This window comes from Rousettus aegyptiacus, unplaced genomic scaffold, assembly GCF_014176215.1.
Source record: "Rousettus aegyptiacus isolate mRouAeg1 unplaced genomic scaffold, mRouAeg1.p scaffold_m13_p_1, whole genome shotgun sequence".
In the NCBI taxonomy this organism is placed as follows: domain Eukaryota; kingdom Metazoa; phylum Chordata; class Mammalia; order Chiroptera; family Pteropodidae; genus Rousettus; species Rousettus aegyptiacus.
Genome location: NW_023416284.1, coordinates 94645010 through 94664937, shown reverse-complemented (window position 1 = coordinate 94664937; position 19928 = coordinate 94645010). Strand labels below are relative to the sequence as shown.

Sequence of the window (19928 nt, the reverse complement as noted above, 5' to 3'; positions counted from 1 at the left end):
TGGTGCTTAAGAGGACTGGGAAAATCTGTGGGAAGGGCATTCCAAGTAGAAGGAACAGCAAATGCAAAGTTCTAAACAGGGGATCAAGTTTGTTATGTTCAAAGGACAATCAGAAAGCCAGTGACTGGAGGGCAGGGGGGATATGGTGGATTGACTGGTCCGACACCCCTTATGACCCTTCTGATGTTCTTCCCCGTGTCTCAGAGCAGAATGCCAAAGTCAAATATTCTAGACTCCCTAGCAGCTGGATCCTGGAGGCTGGATAGAGAGTGTGAACTTGGGAAGGCAAAAGTGAAGTGGAGGCCATTGTTGAAAGTCCAATTTGTGTGTCTCCTCCTCTAACATTTCTCTTACTGTAAGTCATCTGCAGAATTGATCCACTGCTTGGCGCTGAACCCCTTATTATGCTGAATTGTTTAACTCACCTTTTACATACGTGTTTCTCTGCAGCAACGTTCCAGTGTCTGGCCACTAACTTTGTGGGCAGCCGTAGCTTTCTGATCCCCGGGTTGCTGTTGTGGCGGTGTTTTCTGGAAATCAACAGTTCCTTCCAAAGGTGACCTTCTGACCCCCACCTTCCTGAGGGGGACAGTGGCAGTGAGTCTCCTGGTAGGCAAGTTCAGCAGTGTCATCCAGGAGTCATTCCCAGAGGCCCAACACAAAGCCTCTTTTGAAAGAATTAATTCCTTATATCTAATCCCTTTCTGCCTCAAATACCTGGAGTGGTCTCTGTTTTCCTGAAGCTGGTCCTCAGCTGTACAAGGGTTTGGGAGACACAGCTCTCACCTTTGGGACACCGTACCCTCTGTTTCACAGGGCAGAGCCAGTTCCCTGTTCATTACCTTGGGGTAGTTCAAACTTGGTCAAAGAATTGTTGGCACTCTTAATAAACAAGTCTACAAGTTTCCCTTTGTCTGTCATGCTTGTTGAATCTCTCAAAGAATTTGAGTAGATGTGGCAGGCGTGGTTTCCTCTGGCTGTCTCTCCCTGAGTAGGTTACACTTGGCTAGATGTTCACTGGCCTGCCGTTTGTTGCAATTCCCACAGGCTAGCCAGATATGGAAATGATACTGGTCTGGATTTCCAGGTGACTTGCCACTTAAAGTCAACATTTATGGAGGGCTACAGTGAGCAAGGCCTATACGAAAAGCATCAAGGGAGGTATAATTCTTCCCTCTAGTTGCTAATGGTCTAGTGGGGAGAAATATATAGATAGACCATAATAACAAAGGCATATTGAGTGTTTACTAGGTACTGTTCCAAATGAATGAGTTAATCTAATTCTCACAACAATGCTATGAAATACATTGTATTATTTCCCCCATTACAGCTGAGGCCCAGGAAGGTTGTTACTCTTCTAGAGTCATACATAAAGTGGCACTGCTGGAATTTGAACCCAGGCAGACTGGCTCCAGGGTCCCTAACGTTAATCACAACCAGGCAGTGTGTAAGGCTCAAGGAAAGCATTAGGAGAGCAAAGCAGAAGTGGCTCTGCCTAAGGGAATTAGGGCAGGCTTTCTCTCTTCTGAAAGAAATCTCCTGTCTTCTGGTCAACTCAGCAAGCACGCTTTGGACCTAGACTTTGTGCTGGGCCTTGAGAAAGGTGCTGACCCCCACAAAGATGAATGAGACTTGCTTTCTGGCCCTTGAGGGGCTCATAGAATAGGAGGAGAAGCTGACCGCTAAGAACATTAATTGGTATATGGAATTCAGCATAATAAGGGGTTCAGCACCAAGCAATGGATCAATTCTGCAGATGACTTACAGTAAGAGAAGGGTTCTTAGAGGAGGAGACACACAAATTGGACTTTCAACAATAAAGATGGGGAGGAAGCATCCCAGATGGAGGGAAGAGTGAGTGCAAAGACAAGAAGCTGGAGAATATGATAGTGTGTCTAGGAACTGGGAGCTCAGTGGGTTCTGCAGCGCTTGTGGGCAGCAGCCAGCAAGAAGGCTGCAGACTGAGCAGCAGCCATGTCTTAAAGAGACCACCATGCTGTGCCGAAGGAGGAGTTTGCAATCCGCTCTGGGAAAGTGCTTTTCAACATGAAGGCTGTAACCCATTTGAGTATGAAGTCAATTTGATAGGTCAAGACCAATATTTTAAAAAATGAAAAAGCTATTGAATGGAATAGACTAAAATCAGATATAAGTTATTGTATTAAGTACCATTTGTGAAAATGTTGTTTCAGTTATGTATATTGTAGCAGATATGGCAAGTTTTCCATCAACCCACGCTCCTCTTCTTCATTTTAATAATCAGATCCACGCGTTGGCACGTGGCTGCCTAGCTAGAAACTACATTTCTCAGCCTCTTTTGCAGTCAGGTGTGGCTATGTGACTGAGTTCTTGCCAAATGAGTGTGAGCACCAGTGATGTGTGCCATTTCTGGATCATGCTTCTAAAAGGAATGGCATGCACGCCTTCGTATCTTTCCCTTTTCCCACCTGCTGGGACACAGACGTGATGGTAGAAACTGGAGCAGTCACCTTGGGCTCTGGTGTTGTTGCTGGTGTTAGAGGCTTGAAAAGCACACCTTCAGGCTATAAAAGAGAAGTCGAATTATGTGGAAGAGAAGTTAACTTCTGTTTTATCTGACACACATTTACGTTTCTGTTACATTATCTCAGATCAACCCCTAACACACACACACACACACACACGCACACACACTTATATATATGTCTATGTATATATGTGCATGTTTGTATATGTGTGTTTACATGCGCACACACACACACGCACACACTTATATATATGTCTATGTATATATGTGCATGTTTGTATATGTGTGTTTACATGCGCACACACACACACACACACACACCAGGCCATACTGTAAAAAAAATAATGGAGAAACTGCCTGTCCTTAAAAGATGTTTAAAGCAAGCGAGTGATGTGATCAGACTGGCGCCCTCAGGCTGAAAGGAATCACAACAACCGTTTAGCCTAGTTAGTGCTTCTTCTTATGGATGAGGAAACTTAGGCCCACAGAGGTTAGGTAACTCATTCAAGGTCCTGGGGCTAAGTGGCAAGAGCTGGTCTTTGCACCCTGATGTCAAATATAAGACCAGGCCCTTTCAGTGTCACCCATTGACAAAGATTTCATTTATCTTGCTCTTTCAATCCTTAAATACTTTTCTGCATCACATTGTTCCCCTAATTTTCTAATTAGTTCAATTCAGCTCAATGAGTATTTTTTGTGAACCTACTACATACTACGTTGTAAAGACAAAGGAACAACCTTCATAAAAAGCTCCTTAACTGGTATCATGAACAGATACAGAAGTAAATATAGACCTATACATGTACACATTTCCTAGCTTTGATCCCCAAGAGGGCGTGGAAACAATGATACCCCAGGAGCAATGAGCACACTAAAGCCCAGATTTGGTTTTTAAACACCATTCCTCAGTTAAAAGACCCAAAGTACTTTGGAGAAGTGGTTGAGTCTGGGCTAGACGGGGAAAATACAGGGTCAGTGGAGCGTCTTGTGGTGGCAGAAGTAGGAAAGCGCTCAGAAAAGGATGGGAGCTCATGGAAAAGACACAGGAACTGACTCAATGGCCAAAGCTGAAACAATTTGAGCAACAAAATAAGTAACGATAGTATTGGATTTTATAACTCACAGAATTAAATCAATGTCCATGAATCCATACTGATACAAATAAATAGTTATGTAAAAAAATTACTTCCTTAACTGAGTGTCTAGATGACTGGAAATATGAAGATTTCAAAATGAGTATCAGGTAGGTAGGCTTGAGTAATTATACTTTGTGGTAACTGGAACTCAAATCCACTTGGAGTGGACGAGTCCTGGAACAGAAGGTTAAAGATCAACCCCTAACACACACACACACACTGTTGAGTTTCTGCCACTCAACAGTCTTGTCACCCTCAACATCTAAAAAGTGAGGATAAGACCTTTTATGTTGCTTACCTCATGATTTTCCAAAGAAATAACGTATATGAAAGAAAGGTTTTTAAAATAATAATAATAATAATAATAATAACCCTCTTTGTGTTTATTATTCATAGAGTCTGTATTTGTGAATTTGCCTTCTTACTAAAACTTATTTGTGATCCCAAAATCAGTTGTCATAGTACTTTCATGGTCACTGAAGATATGTGCAAAGCACCAAAATTTCAAGTCACCCAACATGCATGACTCGCCCAACATTGCCACGTGGAACAAGGTGGAACGAAGCCTTCTTGTTTCAGCTCTCATATTGTAAAGAAGTGTCCTTTGGTAATATATTTATTGCCAGGTTTTTCATATTTTTGTGATTTTTGTTGGTGACTTTGCTGATTAAAAACTTCCCCCAAATGTAGTGCTGAAGTGCTATCTAGTGTTCCTAAATGCCAGAAGGCTGTGACATGATTTACGGAAAAAACACAGGTGTTAAGTAAACTTCCCTTGGACACGAATTATAAGGCTATTGGCCATGAGTTCAGTGTGAATGGGTCAATAACACAGTAGGTCCTTGAATAACATTATTTTGTCCAATGTCATTTTGTTATAACGTTAATGAGAAGCCGCAGGAACTTTTGTTTATATCATTATCCTATGGTAAAATTGTTTTATTTTATGTCATTTAGCTTGAAGTTGCAGAACCTATCAGTGATGTAAAGTAAGGACTTATCATATATATATATGATCTAAGATCTCCTTAGACAGAAACTCATGTAAATTATTTGTGACCAGACGCTCACAGGAACTTAACCCTATCTTTACCCCAGAAGCAGTAGTAGTTCAGTAGTTGCAAATTCGGTGTTCACAGCAACTTTATAGGACATAACTACCATGAACAATGAGAATCAACTATATTTAGTAGCATTTTCTATGTGCCTGGCCCACCCTATACTTTCTTTGGCATAGTCTCAAACAGTCCTTACAACAACCTAGAAAAAAATGTTTTGTCTTAGGCATCTATTAGTTGTCCCAGTGTAGGAGCTGGCTGGCTCTCCTGCCATTTTCTCACCCTGACAGATGTCTGATTGGCTGGGTACTTTGTGGTCACATTTTTTTCAAGTAGGTCAGTATAATTTTTCCTGATTACTATACTCAATCTTCGCCAGTTTCAGAGAGACACTTGTGGTTTGTTTCCACAAATTTCCTGCAATTTTTTATTATGAAAAATTTCAAATGTGCAGAAATTTGATTTAAAAATAATAATAAAATGAACACCTATAAACTCTTGAAGACCTGTCACATGAGGGAGTGATCAGATTCATGTAGAGTCAGAGACTAGAGCTAGGGACCAAGAAAGTGAAGGCAGCAAAAGTCAAACTTCAGCTTGAAATGAGGAAGAATTTTCTATCTTGCAAGGGGGATGGTCTTAGCTAAGGCAGAAACGCCAATGGACAGGGATATAGTGGAGGCGAACACTGCACCAGGTAGGAGGGAGGTCTAGACAACAGCTCAAGCTGCCTATGAGTCCACAATCCGCTGTTTTGTCTGAGCTCTAGAACTCCTGCAGTATTGTTTCATAGTTGTCGTATAGTATTTCAGCCACCTCATGTGTTAACTCAGCATTTGAGTGCAGATCTGAGAGCCCAGCCTCCATCTGTAATGCAGTTTCTCTGGGAAGATGTGTTGAATTTCAAACAAATGATACACAAACAAACTTTTGAAACACAACCCTGTAAAGCCTAGAGAATTGTCTCTTCTTTTTACTTGTCCTTAAATTCCTTGAAGAGTCCCCAGCCACCCTTATATTGCTACTGTTGTGGAATTTGGGAACCAAGTCTGTGTTTTCCTGACTAAATTAAGATTTTCTAAACGTCAGATTCTGATTCTGGACAGGAAAGAAGACCTGAGATCTGGCCCCCTCTGAGTCAGATTTTCCCAGCCGAGCTTCATGATTTTGTCTGAAGTCAACGCCTAGAGCGCTAGGTAATCCTGCCCCCTGAGAACCGGTGGTGACACCATCAGCCAAAGTTCTCTTCTTAGGCTTCCAACAGCTGTTTGTACAAAGCAGAGGACGTATTTTTAGTGGTTAGTTACAATTTATTTTAACATTTTATTATTTATCCTTTTGTCTTTTCTCTAGGTGTCCCATGTGCCTTACTCTTGCCTTTTCATAAGATTGTAAACCTTGACCTTACATCTGCCCCTAATATATTCATCTTTTCATGCCTACACAAAACCAAGGATAACAACAGTGTGCTGTATAAAGAAAGACACTGAACTTGGAGACAGATAAACTTACTCTGCCATTTACTAGCCATGTGACCTTGGTAAATTATTGAATTTCTGAGTCTTGGTTTTCTCATCTTGAAAAGGGAAATGATTATGCATTTGTAAAGTATGTCACATGCTAGGCACCCATTCTCGCATGCTGTATGACACTATTTAAATAAAATGCTAGAATAGGCGAAACTAATCTATAGTGACAGAAAGTGAATCAGTGGTTGGCTGGGGCTGGTGGGAGTGGGCTGGGAAGATCGCACAGAAACACGGGAAACTTTGGGGGCAGTGGAAATGTTCTATATCTTGATAGAGGTAGTGGTTACACAGGTGTGTACAATTATCAAAACACATCAAATCATGTGCTAAAAAAATGGGTGTTATTTAGCCTATGTAAATTATCCCTCAATAAAGTTAGTTTTTAAAAAAATATTCATTCCCTTCTTTTCTCCATCAATGAAAATGTGTTGGATTTAGGAATACGTTTCAGAGTCAAATATACGCTTTAAGTTATTTTTAACTTTATATTATTCATATTACCATATAATTTTCCCCATGGATTGATTGTAAATAAATGAGAATTGGCTTGATATTGTATCTTACTTTTTAACTGACTTGTACTATAAAATTGGAGAGATGTGTCATGGGGGGCATGAGAGGGCAGACGTGGGGACAAAGATATAATGAAAGTATAATGAAACATGCCACACACTTCCCCAAAACCACTAACTTAAAGGAAGAAAGTGTTTTTCTGGTAAAATAATAAAAACTTGTCACAAACAGAGTGATAGTGATGAGGGCTTAAATAGATGAAGTAGCCTGAAGAAGCTTTCCACGTTTGTCCACTCAGCATACTTCCCCACCACCTTCATCGCCCTCTTCTCAGAGAATTCCCTTTCCTCTCAGGGTCAAGGGTGCCTACCACTTGTTTCCTGGAATCTGCTCCCACAACACTTTTACTTACATTTCATTGGGCATAACTTGGTCATATGTCCACAGCCAGCTGCATGGGAATCTGGAGAATTTAGTCTGTTTTATTCAGGAACACCATGAATATGACCAGCTAAAAACCAGAGATTCTGTTACCAAAGAAGAAAAAGAGAATGGATTTTGGCATAGGCACAATTATTCTCTGCCCAAAGCTCTGCCTGGTAACAGACTATTTCATATATAGTGGTGAAAATTTTGGAAATTATGTGAATTAATAATATACATCTGCATTATGGCCATAACGAAATCATTATGCTTATCCATAGTTCTTGAAATAAAAACATTTCAATAGCACGTTAAGTGTATCAGATCGATTACATAAATATGATCTCTGTTCTGTAAAATTATATAGAGAAAATATGTGTGTATGTATAAATATTATAGTATATGGATATGCTAAGTATTTCTGGTGTGGTAGCATTACATCACATAACTTTATGTTATATCATTATTTTTGCTAAAAAGCATGTCATTTTTTAAAAAAATTATTCGAACTTGGAAAATATGTGGGCATCTGTACTTCTTGAGAACTTCATACGAGGAACTGAGAAGCAAGCTGTGGTACAGGAGGTATTCAGGGGTTGAGGAGGCCTCAATAATTTTCCTGTAGGCACAAAAGTGATATTCAATTACTGAATTCCTGGGGACCCTGGGCAGTGGGATCTAGAAGGCTCTTGACCTGAAGCTCAGGAGAGAGGTCTGTACTGGAGTTAAGGGAATCCTCTGGGAGAAGATGGTCAGTGAAACTGGAGAAAAGGCAGAACCCCACAGCAACTGTGTACGGTTTCTTCCCTTTGCCTCTCCAGAGCCGCTCCCTGCCCTTCTCCATCTGCAGCCCCCAAGAGGCTGACCTGTTCAGACTGTATCACACTAGACTCCCTGCCTCTGACTTCCAGTTGGGTTCAGCCTATAAGAGGCCTTGGTAGAAGATAAGAGGGTGAGAAAAGAGAGAGGCCAAGGTATTTATTTCTCGGGCTCCCCCTAAGTGGTATTAGCACAGGCTGACTGCTTCTCTGGGATGAAGGTCACCAATTTCATCAGGCAGCTTCTCACACCTACACTATTCCACTGCCTGCTTCTTCTTCTGCCTCTCAGGTGAGAGAGGTAACAGCTCCCACTGTTGCTGGCCCCAGGGTATAGCTCGGCCCTGGGTGGTTTCCCAACACCTGCTTCACACCTTTGTAAATAGTTCTTTTTCACATTCTCCTCACTTTATCCAATCTGAGACTGCCATCTGCTTCCTGCTAGCTGGCTTAGGGGTGAGGAAGAGAAAGAATATCTGAGTTTAAAAGGCAAGTGAGGGAGAGGAAACAGCCTAAGAGGCAGAGAAGGTAGAGGTAAACCAAGGGTCATGACACCAGGGGAGGTGTTTCAAGAAGGAAGGAGGAGCCAACAGTTGTGTGAGATTGAAAGGTCAAATAAGGATGAGGTCTCAAAGGTCTATTGCAATGGGCCAACTGGAGGAGGAACCGGGAGGAGGAATGAAGGGAATTGGGTGCGTGGTTATGGGAGGAGAGATCTGAGCTGGAGATCGGGAAGAAGGTAAGAGGTGAAGAGAGGTGAGAAAAGGGAGTGGGGCAGAGAAGAGAATCAGAGCAGAGGTAGGAAAAGGGGGCAGCCAAGCCTCTGAGTGAAGAAATAGGACTCTTCAGTCGAGCTGGGGTAAGCAGGTAGTAACTCAGACTGAGTGTGTACATCCAGCAGCCCATATACATACATACACATACACAACCCTACACCAACTGTACTATCTGTGCACACAAATACACACATAAACATATATATCCCATGCTTCACCACACACACCAAAGATACAATATGTGCACACATACACACACCATCACACCATATCATCATCGCTACACCACACCAGACACACACTACACATACACCACCCAACATGACAGCATGTAAACAATAGTCACTGCCAGCTCCATAGATCTCACTGGGAGCCCATGCAATCGGATCTTTGCTTTGCTGTGACAATTGTCTTTGCTGGCGTCGCACTGAACCTTGAAGGGGGCAGATGAGAAAAGCCTGGTTCTGTCTACTTGTGCATAAAAAAGTTCTCACGTTTACGGCAGGGCGCCTGGTGCATAGTAGGTGCTCTGCAGATTAATATAGAATGGCTGCCTGGTCCCGGGGGAGCCCTGGGGTATTGGGCAAGAGCTACACTTTTCTGTGCATGCTGACCTCCTAAGTGATTTAACCCAGGGGAACCCTAAAGACCGGCCTCTCCTGGCCACAGCCCAAATATCTGTCCATTCAATAAAATATCCTAGGCAGAAAATGGACCAAGTGCTACAACGTGCATGAATCTTTATAACATTATGTTGAGTGAAGAGAGCAAGTTCCAGATCACTATGTACATGCACGATACCCTTCATAAACTTTAAGAACAACTGAAACCAAACACTCCATTCCTATAAAATAAAAATTTTCAAAGACATGTAAGAGAATGCTAAACACGAAATTTAGGACAGCGGGTTACATCTGAGAGAGGCAAGGAATGGACTAAGAGAAGATCATGTAGAAAGCCGGATGTCATTGTCAAGTTTGAATTGGGCGGTAAGTTCACCACCTAATTGGTTCCTAATATATTCTCCTCACTGGTCCAAGCAGGCCGTGCTTGGACCAGTGAGGAGAATATATTAGGAACCAAAGATTATGATTAATCCAATTCTGTACATCGGAAGTCCTGTTACAATAAATAAAGACTGCCCTCTCAGTTTGACCCTAGTTCTGCTTATTTTTGCACTTCCTCCCACAGCAATGCTGAGGGGTCACTGTAACCTTGCTCTTGGCAATCGGGGTTACTAGTGTAAGGCTGGGCAGGAAATGAACTGGGGGGATGAGGCCATATCTGCTATAACACTATTCTCGATAGGTCCTTTGTGGTAAGGGTTTCTAAGAACCCAGCAGAGCAGTTGAGGGAGCTGAGCAACATTTACAAGAAATGTGCCCTGGCTCCACCCCTCACCACCCCTCCCCCTTGTCCCTTTTCTCCTCCCTTTACTGCCTCCAACTCTTCCTCCCCACCCAGGCCCAAGTAAAGGGCAGCTCACAAGAGCCAATAATGACTGTTTCCACAGAATAGACCTGCTTACCTGACTCCCCTGGAGTCTGGGGACTAACTTCCCTGATCTCCAAACCTGGTCCCTGAAGGAATCTTGAGATGACTAATCCACAAGAACTGTTTATTAAGAAGCAATTTAGCAGAGTAATAATGAGCATGTTTGCTTGGGTCCAGTTCTGACCTGGCCACTTCTTAGGTATGTGACCTTTGACCTGGGAATTTACTGCTCTGCACCTCAGTCTTCCCCATCTGTATAACAGGGATAAATAATAGCATCTACCTCATAGAGATTTGTTGTACAATAAAGTAAGTTAATACATGCAAAGCTGTGTACATAGTAGGTACTGAATGAGTGTTAGCTACAATTGCTAAGTGTTAAGGAAGAGGTAAATGAATCAAACAGACCATGGTCTAGTGCAGGAGTTAGCAAATTTTTCTGTAAAGGGCCACATAGTAAATATTTTTGCTTTGCCAGCCATAAGATCCCTGTTGCAACTATTTAACTCTGCTACTGCAACACTAAAGCAGCCATAAACAATTCATAAATGGATGAACTTTATTTATGAACACTGGCAATTGAATTTTATATAATATTTATGTGTTAGAAAACATTATTCTTCATCTGAACTTTTTCTATCATCCCAAAAGGTAAAACCTAGTCTTGGTTTGCAGGCCATACAAAACCAGATGGTGTGCCAGACTTAGTTACCAGGCCATAGCGTACTGATCTCTGACCTAATGTGAGGAAAAACATTAGCCCCTCTGGATTTCTCTGCTCTATCTGCATGTTCATTTTACAGGTGAACAAACTGAGGCTCATCTTTCAAATCCAGTTGAAATATTGGCTCCTCTTTGAAGCCTTCCCAGATCACTTCAGCAAAGGGCAGTATTAACTCTATCTGCTGCTATGTGATAAGCAAAAATTTATAAATTACCTTTAAATGTCTATCATGAAATATTCAAGACAACTCAAAAGCTATAAAGGATAATGCAAACCCCAGTCTTCACCATTTGGCTTGTGAAATAAAGCATTGCACAAATAATTGAAGGGGCCTGTGTAGATACTCCTCCCCAAATCTCAACCTCCCTTCCTCTTTTGCAGATCTAACCACTATCCTGACTCTGGGAATTTATTGACCTGTACTTCTTAGTACTCTTACTACTTAGATGTGTGTGAGTGTGTGTGTGTATATATATATATATATATATAGTAAGCAGGAGATAGTATTTGTTTGCATGTAAATACACACATTATTTAACTCAATCTTCCGATTATTAACTAGATCTTCCTAACAATCCAATCAAGGAATATCTCGATTTAGAGATTAGTCTCAAAGTGTGTGACCACTTGCCCAAGGCCTCCAGGTAAGTAATGGTGATAAGACCAAAGCCCAAGGTGGATTCCCAAGGCTATGTTCATAATCATTGCTCTCTATATTGCTGTGGCCAGTCATTAGTTATCTGACTCCCATTCCACACTAGATTTTAAAGTATCCTTGAAAAGACAAAATATCTTTTACCCTTCCCATATAACCCCTCACATCTTGTACCCAATAGAAGCACAATATGTATTTCATCAGAGACCCTGTCTTCCATCACCCCAAGTAGTCTCAACAGATAGGAAAACTGCTAGAAACTGACTTCAAGACAGAAGCATGGGGCTTGGCTTGATTTCATTAGAAGTTTGAGTTTAGAACACCTTAATTGCTCACATGTCAATTTTACCGAAACGTGCAGCCCTCACACACACACTGGGGAATGTGTGTGTTTGTCAAAGGGGGGGGGGGGGAGGGGGAAAGAGGAAAGGGAAAAGGGGAACTTAGAAATTTTCTATCAGCCCCCAGAACCAAGAAATCCTTCCTTCCTTTCCCGCAACACACCGGGGGGCTGAGCTAACATTTGGAATCTAGTCCAAGCTTAAGGGTAGATAATAGCGAGGGGTATCGCAGCCTGAACCCTCAAGCAACCTGACAAGATAGAATCCTGACCAGTGTCAGAAGACTGTGCACACACAAAAAGAGAGGTCAAGATGACCCCCAGGGAAGAATGTTAGAATTGCTGCTGTTTATAAGAAACAAGAAATAAAAATTTGCTAATATTAATATGCAAACTGAGTGTGCTTTTAGCATATCAGGATATATTCAGGCCATGTATACTAAGTGGATTCACGGATTCTACCATCCAGTTTAAATTAAACTCACAAAAATAACAAGAGGCTTAAAGCAAAGAAACCACAGATTAAAAAGGCTAATTATCCCAGCATAACCAGTTAGAAAGTGGCAGAGCTAACATTTCGTCTTCTCCCTTTATAAAACCAACAAGCATATGAGGGGTAAACCCTGTCTGCTTAAGTGAAAAAAACGCATTTCCATCCATCCAGTATTGTTTATAACTAAACTTTACACTAAAGATGAAGGGACCTTGAATCAGTAACATAAGAGTAATACAGATACATAGTTTTTCAATATTTACTATGTACCAAAAGTTCATGCTCAAAATTTTACTAGTGGGAGACAGAAAAAGCAACTGTTTAGCAATTGGGGTGTTTGATCTCTCTAAATCAGCTCTGTCCAACAGAACTTCCTGCCATGATGGAAACAGTATAGTTCCAGGGCCACTAGCCAGTACTAAGTGGCTATTTCATGAAATGTGACCAGCATGACTGGGAAAATAGCCACATGTGTTATATTAATGAAGCTCTAGAATTTGCATTAAGAGGATTTCATTGGGCCCCTCAGGCCAAATCTTGTCCACACAAGATTGGCTCCCAACCCTTTGGCCATACATTCATTCTAGAAAAGTAACTATCCCAAAAGTCTTATTGAAGGGAACCATTTAGATTGAAAGTCCCTTTTTCTGCCTAGGATAGGACTTTGGCATGTTCCAGTGGTCAATAAATGCACGTTAGCATGTCTCTGTATTGACAACACTTAGAAACCACATTAAGACAAAAAGTTTTTATTCAAAAAACGCCAAGTATAAAAAAAAAAAAATAAGATCTCTTTTATTCCCCTGTACAGTATTTCACTCATAAAACCAGCAGGCTACATGCTGCTCAAAACACAGCCCCAGAGAGGATCCGGAAGGCACACCATCCAGAACTGGTTTTCATATATCTATCCTATATACACAAATCACCAACACCCCTCCCCCATCACCCACGGAACCCATACCCACTCGGGTAAGCAGGCGCTAGGGGCCCCTGCAGCACTCGGGGAGCTGCAGCACCTGTCCCGCCTGAGTCCCATTACCCTAAGAACAGAGCAAGTTTTGCGACCCTCCCCAAAAGGTCCCCAAGTCAGAGGAGAAAATAAAGAAAGAAAACTATGGCGGCAGCCGTGGAAGCTTGGAGCTAGAAGGGAACCAAATAAATAAATAAATAAATACATAATGTTGACCTCCAGGTTAGAATGCGCATCTTTCAAAAAAAAAAAAGTAAAATAACTTAAAGGCAAAATTTTAAAAAATTAGATCAACTACAATCCTTTTGTACACTACCATGCCAACTGTACACACATTTACAGTTTTTCTGTTGATTTGCATTGTTTGTGCATTTTTTGTGTGTGAGGTCTTGGCTTTAAAACAGTTAAGTAAAAACCGAAAAGGAAGACCAGTTCACTCGAAGTTTTACTAAAGGAGGCAGAAAAAGGGCAGGTGGCTCAGCATTTGGCCCTGTAGCCTCTTCCATGGCACCTTTCATATGAAGGATGGGGGTAAAGGGGAGGGAGAGAAAAACAGGGAACCAAACCCAGGCAGATTTTTAGAGAAGCAGCAGGTAAAAGAGGCAAGTTCAAGTATTTCTCCCAGCACAGCCGGAGTCCCCACAGAAGGCACTCAGAAGAGTCGGAAGAGGTGACAGGGACTTAAAATGGTGCTAGTCCTATCCCGCCCCAACCCGTTTTCCCCCTCCCAACCCATCGCGGCATTCAGCAGAACTCGTGATGAAGGGAGCAGTTCCATGGCAGGGTTCTGACCCACTCCCACCCCCCCACCCCGGGATTGTGCAGAGTCCAGTAATGCTGGCTGGACACCTATGGAGAGAGCATCTACGAGGAGTTGAGGCCTAGGATGCCGGGAGTGAGTCTCTTCCCCCATTAGGAGGTATCCTCGAGGGGCCTGGGGTCTGGAATGAGTTGTAAATGTTGTTTCTGTATCAAGCACTATCCTGCTTGGCAAGAAGTGTCACTGGTACTCAGGAAGCTGGAAACAGAAGGTTCCCCTTCCTGGAGCATCTGACAGAAGGGGAGGACCTACTGGAAAAGCTATTTGCTGGACCCTGGCAACAGGCTGTGGAGATGGATCTCAGCAGTTTCCTGGGGCAGGAGGACATCTTGCATCCATGGATGATTCTGGATTTCTTCGAAGGATGGCCGATCTGATGGTCTCAGGGCCAAGCACCATCTAATGAGATGCTGACACTCTGCAAAAAGAGATGTTATGATGACTCAACTTGTTTTTGTAATGCAAAGATCTTCCCAATTTGCTTCCCAGGGGTCCACAAATCTGGAGTCTAATGGAGACCTCATACTTTCTTGAACTCATATTCTTTAATTTCCATCTGGATCCTCCAGCCTGCTTTTAGCTAAAAACACCAGGTCCACTCTTAAACCTGTGGTTTTCAAACTTCAATAACTGGGGCATTTCCCACAACACTCACTCAACAGAAAAAGAATGATGACAAATGATTTTGATGAGACTTCACTGAACATGAGGTGATTCAATTCACCTACCAACTTACAAATATGAACACCACCCACAATGAGGTCACTGGAACCGCAATATTTAGAAGCAGCCTTAAGAGAGAAGGCTCAAAGAGACTTCAACTTTTCACTCACTAGCAAAATAGCCAGGAGTTGAGGATGACTCTATCGGTACTTGAAAAAACCTTTCAGTGAAACTAAATGGTCTTATCTTAATATTCTCACACTTGCTCTTCCTAAGACCTCCTAAGGAATGCTCAAATGCAAACCATTCGATTCCCAGGGCTCAATCTTGAGGGTCAAGCACTGGCCTAGGATTCTACTAAAGATCAGTTGGCATCTCCTGGAGAGTGAAGCTCTCCAGAATTCAAAGTCTCCAAGGACTAACAACCTTGTGATTCCTACTTCTCTTCTCAATAAGGAGCTTTCCAGAAGTTACCTGAAGAGACCCTCTGCCTGAAGAAAACTTGGCCCCTGATGATCTCCTCATCGTGCTCAAAAGGAATATCTCCACAGACCATATCATACAGCAGGATCCCCAGAGACCAGACAGCCGCCGACCTGCCGTGGTAGCGATGGTAGCGGATCCACTCTGGAGGACTATACACTCGGGTTCCTGTGAGGTGGGAGAATAGGAAGGAAAACACACTTTTGGCAAAAATAAAGCACAAAGCAACCAAATGGTAAGCTGAGTAACTCTTTTTTAAAAAGCACCACACCCCTTCTCTCAGGAACTGGGTGAACTCCATTTTCCCCTCAGGCTAAAAGGAGTGGATAGGCAGCTTAAGGTATCTCTCCAACCCAAAACATTACCCACCTCTGTACCAAACCAGACCATAAACTGAATTTCTTTACAAACTGCTCCAAGAAACAAACAAGCCCGGAGCCTTAGGCCCGTATGTGGCAAGACCACCCACAATGGGATGAAGGAATGAATGCCTGCACAATAAAGAGAGGTATCCCACAGACCATCCTCAAATTGTATTAAAGGTTGCCCAGGAGTCGGAGTGACATTCTCATCTCAGATGAGATCTAGGTGAGTAAACTTGCACAATATCCTAAGTCGGGGTGCCCTTCGGGAGGCCTTCCTCTCCGTCTGCTGAGCGCAGGGGCAAGACACCCACACCCTTTCCTCCCCACACTAGAAAAGCAAACGGAGCTGCTGAGCTGGTTTCATACCACGTGATTCCTGTTTACAAACTTTGGGTTGTAAAAAAAAAAAAGTGGGGGCCATCCCTCTGGCGCTCACCAGGGGGCAGCAAAGACTAAAAGGGAAAAAAAACATGGGAGAACCCGGCCAGCCATTAACTGTTAAATACAAAAAAAAAAAAAAAAATGCAGCCCAACCCAGCGTCCACCAAGGGCAAATAAACACAAACCACAAGCCCCAGTCACAAGTTTCGAAAGGTTGTCGTTTGTTAGGTTAAGACGCTTAGATGATGACCCACCCTACTTTGCTTTGATCTCAGGCTCTCTATTCCATCTTTTCTGAAAGAACCCGCTCCAAGCCCCTCCCTAGGATAGATTTTCATCCTCTCTGCGGAGACACCCAACTAATTTTCAAACCAGCAAGAGATCTTATTTCACAACATTCATTCCCGACTCCCTCACCGCACAACACCAAAACAAAACAAAACAACATAATGAATTATTTAGTGAAACTGTTTCTATTGCTTATCCATTCCTAGATCAAAGGTGACAAAATACTGCAGCTCTAAAAACTACCTTACAGAAAACTCTTATAGTTTTATAAAACAAAAATTACAAAACCGGCATCGATTTTCATCTCTCCCGCTCTCTCCTCCCTTCTCCCCCTCCCATCCTTTTACTGGCGGGGAAACTGGGTCAGACTTCAGAAATCTGGGCTACGGCCGGTTACCCACAACCTCTTATTCATTGGGAAAGCTTGGAACCCACTGAATTCCACTTAAAATATAAAATCATGCCAGAAACATTACGGGTTCAGCTGGCTTGAAATCCCTGAGTTTACTACGCTGGGAAGCTCTCTTCGCCGCACTCCTGCTAGCACGCAGCCTGGCGGCCCGATGACCTTTACAAAGGGCCGGAGAGGGAAGCTGGCCGAGGCCTCCAGGCCAGGCCGAGTCACCTGGGCAGCTCCCTCCCAGACCTGGCTTACCATCGAAATCCGTATAGACGGTGTCCTTGAGCAGCGCTCCCGACCCGAAGTCGATGAGCTTGAGCTCGCCGCGATTGAGGTCGATGAGGATGTTCTCGTCCTTGATGTCGCGGTGGAGCACCCCGCAGTTGTGGCAGTGCCGCACGGCTTCCAGCACCTGCCAGAAGAAGCTGCGGGCCAGCTCTTCTTGTAGGGCCCCCCTTTCCGTGATAAAGTCGAAGAGGTCTTGCACCGGCTCGGGCCGCTCCAGGATCAGGACGAAACTGTCGGGCCTCTCGAACCAGTCCAGGAGCCTAATGACGCCGGAGAAGCCTGAGCTCACCTTCTTCAGCAGGACCACTTCCATGGGGACTCGGGTGCCATTGGGCTGCGGGGGCGAGGTGGCTGCATTAGGGCGGGAGTCGGAGGGTACCCCTCACCCCATCCACCCTGGGAATCGCTCCCTCCTGGGCACTCACCAGCTCTCCCCAGTCGGAAATCCGGTCCTTCTCCACGTGCTTGATGGCCACCTGGAAATCACCCCAGGAGAGTCTCTGTTAGGTACCTTCAATGGGGCAAAAACACCCGTGCGGCCCTGGCCCCGCGCGTCATCCCCACGGCGGGGCGCCCACTCACCGGCAAGTTGTCGGCGACACGGGTGCCTGAGTACACCGAGCCGAAGCCGCCGCTGCCCAGTAGCGGGCCCACCTGGTATTGCGACTCCAGGGGCTCCTTCTCCTTGCCTAGTAAAGAAGGAAACACAGGGGACTTAGTGCTGGCCTGGCGCGTGAGCCCCCGATCCCACCCTAGGGGGTTCAACCACCACCTCCATCCCCAGATTGGGGGGCTGCTCACCCGGCGCCAGCTTGGTGGAGTGCAGGTCGTTGCAGGGCGCGGTGCGCAGGTGGGCAAGGGAGTTAATTTTGGACAGGAGCATCCCAACCTCCAGGGTGTCGGCGCAGGGGCTGTGTCTGGGGAACTGCAGAAGGAGCTGGAGCTGGGGTTGTGCCGGTGGCTGCGCCTACAGCTGGGGCTGAGGCTGCGGGTGGCGTTGCGGCTGTGGCTGCGACTGGCGCGGAAGGCCGAGGGCGAGTCGGAGGACAACTGCGGGCGCTGCCGGGGCTGGCGGCTAGAGGACCCGCGGGCTGGGTCAGGCAGCGCCGAGGGCGGTGGGATTGACGGCTCCTAGGGCTCGTGCGGCAATGCCGCGACACAGGGAGCTCGTAGCTGCTGCTGCTGCTGCTGCTGCTGCCGATCCCGCCACCGCCGCCGCTGCCGCCAAGTCCTCTCGGGCCTCCTCCGCCACCGCGGCCGCTGCAGCAGACGCCGGGCTCGCCCAGCCGCCAGGAGTAAAGGGGCGGAGCGCGCCGACGGGGGGGCGCGCGGGCGGGTGGGGATGGGGCGGGGCCTCTCCGGGAGGCCTAGGCGGGGAGCGCGGCTGCGGGGCCAGCGGAGGGAGGAGAGGGGGTGGGGAAGCGGCGGGACAGGGCGACTCCCCCTGGCCCCCGCCCCGCGTGCTCCGTCGCCGCACCCCCGCCCCGCCCCCACTGGCGCGCCTCCAGCCAATCAGAAGCTGACTTATCTGCATAACGCAGCGCGTCCCGCCCACGCCCCGCCCCGCTCTCGCGGTCAGAATGGTCTCTACGCCGCCACGACGTGGCGGGAAGGAAAAGGCGCCAAAATGGAGGGGGAGGGGCGCGGGGCGTGAGGGGAGGCGGGCGCTGGGTGTTGAGCGGCGAGGGAGGAAGGATGGGGAGGGGCGTATCGATTCAAACCCAAACAATAACAAAGCCTTCAAAGGCCGCCAGAGGAAGGCTCTGCGGCTCTCCGTTTCTCGGAGGTTTTTGGGTCAAGGGCTCGAGCTGGAGCATAACAAGTTACGCAGAGGCGACGGGCGTTGGTGTGTCAGGCGGGGAGGGCCGGCGGCCGGCGCGTCGGGGTGTGAGGGACTGTGTGTGGGGGAGTTGCCGACGAGGGTGGTCTTTCTGTGTGACTCAGACCTGAGACCTCCAAGTCGACTGGTTTGGGCGGGATGACGACGTGCTGTGGGCTCGGGTTGGGTTCTCGGGGGTTGGCGCGTTGGGGGCGCGTGGGGAGGCGACGGATCTGCAAGATGTGAGTCACGGCAAATTTCGCGTAGGGAGTGGAGGTGGCACAGGCCTGGAATAAAACTGGAGGAGAACTCCGCTTATTCCAGGGTAGGGTCCAGATCGCGATTGTCACAGCCAGTGAAAAAAATCAGCCCACAGATTCCAAAGCAGATTTTATTTTAAAAAGTGCAGAAAGTAATCCTGATTCCTAATAAGTGCTGTGTGTCAGAGTACCCAGTAAAGAGGAAATCACGAAACAAATGTTAGTATTGTGATGCCAGATGCTGTCTCAGCCCCTTGCGTGAGGGCGGAAGAGAATTCCTCATCTAAAACGAGGGTGGGAGGATGAGCTTTATTTAATCAGAGTTTTCACGTTGTATTCACCTTTTCATCCTGTTATTACTAGTCAGGCAATACTAGCAATTATTGGCTGCCCTAGACTTGGCTCAAAGGAAAACCCCATCTCCCTGCACCCGTGGAAATTAAACGGAAAACTGACCAGTTCAACTTCCGTCCTTTGTCCTAAATTTCATGTACAGTTGATAACGACGTGTGACATGAGTAAATTAAAATTCTATGTAACCCATAATTGAATTGCCAGTGACCTACGTAATTGAAAGTTAACTACATCCCCTTTTGCAGATTTCTGCCACTTAAAGGAAAAATGAGGTTCTGAGGATCTGTTTACCTACAAGTCATTAATGAATTTAAATATTTCATTAAAAGTTTTCTACAGGACTTAAAAAAGATGCCCAGATATTTCACA

General features: G+C 45.2%; 1 protein-coding gene across 1 annotated transcript; it reads right to left on the bottom strand.

The window, feature by feature from the left end:
• Positions 1-13198: 13198 nt before the first annotated feature.
• On the bottom strand, positions 13199-18468 carry PIM1 (Pim-1 proto-oncogene, serine/threonine kinase). Its single transcript, XM_016152674.2, has 6 exons — positions 17928-18468; positions 17709-17815; positions 17552-17602; positions 17094-17460; positions 15396-15572; positions 13199-14676 (listed from the first exon to the last, which is right to left on the bottom strand). The coding sequence occupies exons 1-6, from the start codon at positions 18007-18009 to the stop codon at positions 14519-14521; spliced, it is 942 nt and encodes a 313-aa protein (XP_016008160.1). The 5' UTR covers positions 18010-18468; the 3' UTR covers positions 13199-14518.
• Between the last annotated feature and the right edge of the window lie 1460 nt (positions 18469-19928).

Excerpts from the sequence above, each read along its gene's own strand:
- PIM1 (XM_016152674.2), bottom strand. The coding sequence starts at position 18,009 with ATGCTCCTGTCCAAAATTAACTCCCTTGCCCACCTGCGCACCGCGCCC. Across the intron at positions 17,816-17,927 it reads CTCCACCAAGCTGGCGCCGG|GCAAGGAGAAGGAGCCCCTG; the intron begins GTGAGCAGCCCC and ends CTTCTTTACTAG. Across the intron at positions 15,573-17,093 it reads CGTCTATACGGATTTCGATG|GAACCCGAGTGTATAGTCCT; the intron begins GTAAGCCAGGTC and ends CCCACCTCACAG.